At 39.4% G+C, this 5914-nt stretch overlaps 1 protein-coding gene across 1 annotated transcript; it reads right to left on the minus strand.

The window, feature by feature from the left end:
* Positions 1 to 321: 321 nt before the first annotated feature.
* On the minus strand, positions 322 to 5025 carry LOC129729068 (centrosomal and chromosomal factor-like). Its single transcript, XM_055687553.1, has one exon. It carries the CDS (start codon positions 3867 to 3869, stop codon positions 2208 to 2210), a length of 1662 nt encoding a protein of 553 aa, XP_055543528.1. The 5' UTR covers positions 3870 to 5025; the 3' UTR covers positions 322 to 2207.
* Between the last annotated feature and the right edge of the window lie 889 nt (positions 5026 to 5914).

A 5914-nucleotide genomic window follows, 5' to 3' on the forward strand; every position in this document is an offset into this window, starting at 1 on the left:
AATGTTATGCAGTAGTTCACACAACATTAAGTTAAAAGAATTAAAACAGCACTACGCTACACAGTTAGATATTTTTATCGTTCTACACTGTAAACAGTAAGTCGAAGTAAAGCTGAAATCTGAGAAAAAAGTCTGTCGACTTGAAATGCGAACTACTCGTACAACGGAAATAGTGTGTAGACTACTTTACACCAGCACAGTACAAACAACTTAATCAGCCAGTGCTGTTCGAAGCGTAATACCGAACGAAAGATAGAAGGTGAAATCTAGTCGAGAAATCTGGTAGGTCAATTATCATCAGTAGTAAGAAAGCTGTTAATATTTCAACTTTTTGCATAAGAGCGATTATTATTTTCATTTGATTTTTCGTGGTTTTCCATAGTTTTCTTCACCTTTTTTTAAATTATTAAATTATCATAATTTATACACGATTGGTTTACTGTTTTACTCAATTTTCTGTCAGTTTTCCTTTGCGTTTTTGCGACTAATGCATACTTGCATGCATCTGTATCAGTTGTTTAGCATTCCTTTTCATTCGTTTCTCCTAAAGAATATGTACAAACAAGGTTACTGCTGTTTTCGCATATAGTTTTCAGTTTTACATAAGAAATAACTGCGACCATTCATGCTGCTTTACTTGCCTATATCCTCTTCTTCTCACTAAGGTGTGTTTTATTTTGTTTCGGTTACGTTTGGTATAATTTTTGATACAATTTTGCTTAATAATTCCAACGACTCGTTATGTTTTTTGCTATTTTTTCCCCTCGGTTAATTTTGTTTAAAGCAGCTAGATGGAGTTTTTATTCCTCGTTAATAAAAGAAACATAATAGAAAATAAAATATAATCATAATTTCATGATAGATAGCAAATCTTACGCATAGACTCATGTACGGATATCTTTCACTGTGAGAATATTTTTATGCGATATAATTATGTTTTTTTTTTATTTCGATAATCATGAACTGAAGTTTACTTAAAAGCACTTTATTGAAACAGAAGAAATGGTTTCTAGAAAATAACAAATCAACATAGACAAACCAATAATAATAGAAACGTAACAATATCATTCGAGGGCGAGCTAAATGTTGTGTCTTTTCAAAGGTTTCTGACCGTTTTAGTTACTTATTAAGATATATATTCCGGAAATCAGTTCTAATCCCTCAATTTTGTAGTTAGATAGGAAGAGGGTTCTCGCATAGTTGTGAGTGTGATTGTAGATGTGTTTATGTGTTTGTATGTTTGCTTTCAGTAAGTGTAATTTATATTTTAGCGAGGAGATGAGTAGTGGAGCCAAGAACTAGCAGTAAGAAAACTCGGTAATCCAAATAGTCCAGGCAAAGGTTGGATAAGTTTATGGGACAGTCCGTTGACAGTTGTTAGCCTCAGGCGAACGGATGCGTGTAGATTATCTTTGTGTTGGTTTTTAAAGAACGATGATGATAGTGATGTCGGTAGTGATGCAAAAACCGACAATATTTCGTTTTGGAATAGCTTAAAACTTCCCCACGGCTATAACGATGGTTATCACTGATAAATATTGATGAGTAAAGCTGATTTCGCACACAGTAGCGCAGTTTTAGTCAATGGAGGTACAAAACAGTCGTACTTTTCCGATGACTGATGAGAACATCAACGGTAATCCAAAATGGTGGCTAGGAATCTCTGCAACTCATTCTTTTCTCACAATCTCTTCCAACATCCTGCACATCATCAGCACTTTATTTTTTCTTATTTCTTCCTTGTGGTAATCTGTACACGACAAACTTTTCAACTTTCGCGGATTATCGAACTCTCGTACTATTTCTGTTTTAGCTTTATTTTCTTGCTTCTTCTGCTCTTTTAAAACATCCGACGGCATTTCTATCTTTTTCATTTGTTGTAGCATTTTTTTCTGCATTCACTACATTTCGCATGACTTTCTTTGGAACACATATTTTTATATATAGCGATATTTTGTTTAACTTGTATCCTATTTTGTAATCATTACTTTCTTACTATCTTTCGAAGTTGCTTGGAGTAAAACTACTATCACATTTAAATGCAACAAAAAAAGTTGCTCGATTATATTTTTTTATATTTTTACCTTCATGTTCTTCGTCGTTTTAAGACACAAACAAAGAGATTATAGCAAAGAATAATCATTAATAAATTATTCCTTCTTTTCATTTACTCTCATCAATTTTTTCTTTACCGATAAGCATTAAAATCACACATTGTAACACGACACTTGCTGCATCTGAGGGAATGCTGGAGCCATCAGCGGCGGAAATGAACCGCCCATCGAACCGGTCATCATGTAGGGATGCAGTCGATGGGATGTCCTCTGGTGCTGTCGATACTTGCCGAACAGAGCAACCTTTTCCGACTGATAGCTACTGCTGCTATTGATGCTATTGCTACTGGAACTGGTGTGATGATTGCTGCTTCGCAGCAACGCATGGCCGGATGTGAGCATGGCACTGCCAGCGCCCACCATTTTGCCACACGACATGTGATCTGGACCAGCTTGATAGTCACGTGGTATCGTAGCCATTGGACTTTTCTCTAAAAGCGCCGCTGAGTCCCACAGACCATTAGTTGATAGTCCCAGTTCCGTGCTGTTATTGATACTAGTGTTATTGTTATTATTGTTGCTACTATTACTATATACACCACAGCCTCCAGAAAGCATAGCATCACGTTTGCCAACGACCGACGGATTTCGGTACATTGTTGCCGACGGTTGATAGTTATTATTGTTACTGCTGGCAGTTTGGGAACTATTTCCGCTCGCCAGTAGACTAGCATTCACTTTGATCGGTAACGATTCGGGACCAGCCTGAAAATCACGAGGCACAGCGGCCATTGAAGTCTTTTCAACGTCCCACCGAGGACCGGATGGCAGGCCACCCTCCAAACTGCTGTTACTATTGAATGCAGCACAGCTGGCCGGCATCAAATTCGGCTGCTGTTGTTGCTGACCAGTGCCGGCGGCATTTGTGTGCGCCAACTGGGTCATACCCGTATTACAACGTTTAATAGCTTTTGATTTGCTGTTGTTGTTGTTGTTGTTGCTGTTGCTATAGGCAGTTTGATTGGCTATATTGACCTTTCCGTAGTTCCGAACTACCCCGTCGGGGCCCATGTAACGGCTCCAGTCTGAGGTATTTGCTAGTTGCTGTTGTTGCTGCTGCTGACTTTGCAAACTGTATTGATTGGAGGATTGTTGTTGACTGGATACATGTGACTGTTGATGGATTTGCTGTTGCTGTGGCGGTGGTTGATGCGAATGATGGCGATGATGTTGTGATTGAACATGCTGTGACTGTTGTTGTTGCTGCTGCTGTTGACTGCTTGCTCCCACAGGATAGTGCGCCTGTTGGGACCTTTGAGCCATCTGTCGCTGTACGTATTCATCAATCTGTTGCTGTAGATTTTGATGATGATGCATACTGCTTTGATGACTAGAGACTACAACATGTTGCTGCGGCTGCTGCGAAGTTTGCTGTGAACTAGATTTTGAGCTGCGCCGGCTCATCGATGACGAATCAACAACATTGGCAACAATTGAATTAGAACTACGGGATGAATTTGGCATATTATTTATAAATGGACTGCGTCGCTGACTTTCCATTTTACGAAAATAACAGGGATGAATCATCAATAACGGTTCCACCCGAGCTCCTACTGGAGGTTTGGCTTGATTTGGTAATTCATACTCCACACTGCAGTCTACATGTAGCGGAATACTATAGTCCTTCTGTGCCATAGGTGCAGCGCTAGTCAGCCTCGTGGACACAGGTATGTGATGCAACTGGGCTTGCTGCTGGTGGGAGATTCCTGAACCCGCCGAGAGCTCATAGTTTGAATAACATGCTGCCATTGCCATCCTGCTAGTGCTGATAGTGTTGGTGGTATTGATTTTATTCCACTCCGATGCTAGACCCCGAGGTGTTACCCGAACCACCTGAACGGGTGAACGACACTGCCAATCCACACTTCAACCAATTTTCATTGGAATTTTCTCTTTTATTTTAATGCTTAATATTCATTAACACACACTTTTTTATTTGGCACCGTATACATGCAATTTCCAAATCTACCGATATGCTTCAACTTTATTAATTCAGATCACAATCGAATTCTGACGTGGTTTCACTTTATTTTCGTCGTTGCCACCAAATTAACACTTATCAGGAACATCCAGCTAATGAAATTCCAAACTACTGCAAACGGCTCTACGTGCGTAGACAGTGTAATCACCGGCGGTAGTTTGCTCCTGCTTCTGATGAAAATTGGATGCTGTTGGCTGCAAGAACTCAGTCTTCTTAAAACGAAATGGCGCTGATAATTTGATCGTTGCAGTCGATAATGTGGAATTAGACTGACAGCAAAAAATCCGACTGCTCGTGTGCTCGTGCTGTTCCTCTATTCCCAAATCTTCGCGAACGTCTTCAGCTCAGTCTTCACTAAGAGGGACCAAATGATTTTTCGTTAAATTCGCGAAACGACACGAATATGTTTTCGCAACCGATCGACGGTCCAAAACGAGTATCACACTTTTTGTCAAATTTTATTTGTGATTTGTCTAACTTTAAGACTAATCAGGCATCGATCTACGGCTTTGCAGCCTGGCTTGCTTTAAATCCACAGTGACCTGATTTTGACACATTCACATAATATCGATTTTCTTCTTTCACTTGCCACAATACACACGCGCTCGATCCGTGGCTTTTTCACTAGTGTCCTTTTCTTCAGTATTGAAACCAGGCCTGCCCGTGCGTTCTTCTTGGTCTACGCTCTTTCTCTTGTTTGCGCGAGACCTGCCTCGTACCAAACTGAACAACGTTGAAATCTTTGTTACCGTCCCTTTCTACCACATGACCGGCATGTACTCGCAATTGGTCTCTCGCTCTCACGACGAATCCGGCATATTTCCTATGGATTTTTTTTTGTGTTATTATATGAGCTACCGGCTCGCGGCACGCTAATTTCTTTTCGAATTGATGTTTCTTCTTCGGGCGTTAAGCCTCGACTAAAAATTGAGCAGTGTCGAAGCTCCGTAGCACCATAGCTCTGAGTTTCCAGTACGCACGAATGCGCATATCGTGAAATCTCTTTTTCAAATTCTCTCTCACTATCGTTAGCAGTCTAGGTCAGCGCCTGGTGGGTTTCCAGTGCTCCCAATTGCACGGTACGATTGAGATTTCGTCACCTTTTTTCCGATGACGATTTGTTTAATTAGGAAAGTTTTGTTATTGATAATTTTGTTATGTTTTATAATTAATAACGTGATTGATTCTGATATGAAAGACAATCAGTTGAACAGAAGCTTTTATACCAAAGCCATTCTGGCCTGCACAACCAATGGTTTATAGGTATTTGAAATTATTTATACATTGTTGAAATAATTAATATGTACCGAAAGCGTCCTAGTATACCTAAACTAACATTATGAATTTTAAAATCTACCTACACACTACCTCTCGGTGGTTTCGTTATCGTTTGTTTTATTTATAATACTTAAATAAATTTTAGGCAGTTTCTGTTTCTATTTCGGTAGACATAGATTGAGATTTTGAGGCCCCAAGATACCAGAGTCCTACGTAACGTGGGCCCGAAACTTGGTGAAATCAGGTAATGCAGTTTTGAATGACTTAAGCATTTAAGCAGCAGGTTTGTTTTCACTTTTTTGAGAAGTTCAAGTTAATTTTTGAAAAAAGTACCTAATACAATAAAGCTAGAGGCTTAAGGTCTTGGAACAAAATGTTGTCGAAATTATTTTATTGATTCTGGCAACCGAATCAATTTAGCAAAAACCGGTTTCATTTGCTTTCGTTAGCTGAATGGCTGTAGGTGACGTAGCACTTTAGTCATTTGGGATTTCCGCTTAATAGTATGTGTGATCAATGAAAAGTATCGGCAATGGTGGAT

This window comes from Wyeomyia smithii, chromosome 1 (assembly GCF_029784165.1).
Source record: "Wyeomyia smithii strain HCP4-BCI-WySm-NY-G18 chromosome 1, ASM2978416v1, whole genome shotgun sequence".
In the NCBI taxonomy this organism is placed as follows: domain Eukaryota; kingdom Metazoa; phylum Arthropoda; class Insecta; order Diptera; family Culicidae; genus Wyeomyia; species Wyeomyia smithii.

Coding starts and splice junctions, on each gene's coding strand:
- LOC129729068 (XM_055687553.1), bottom strand. CDS start 3,869: ATGGCAATGGCAGCATGTTATTCAAACTATGAGCTCTCGGCGGGTTCA.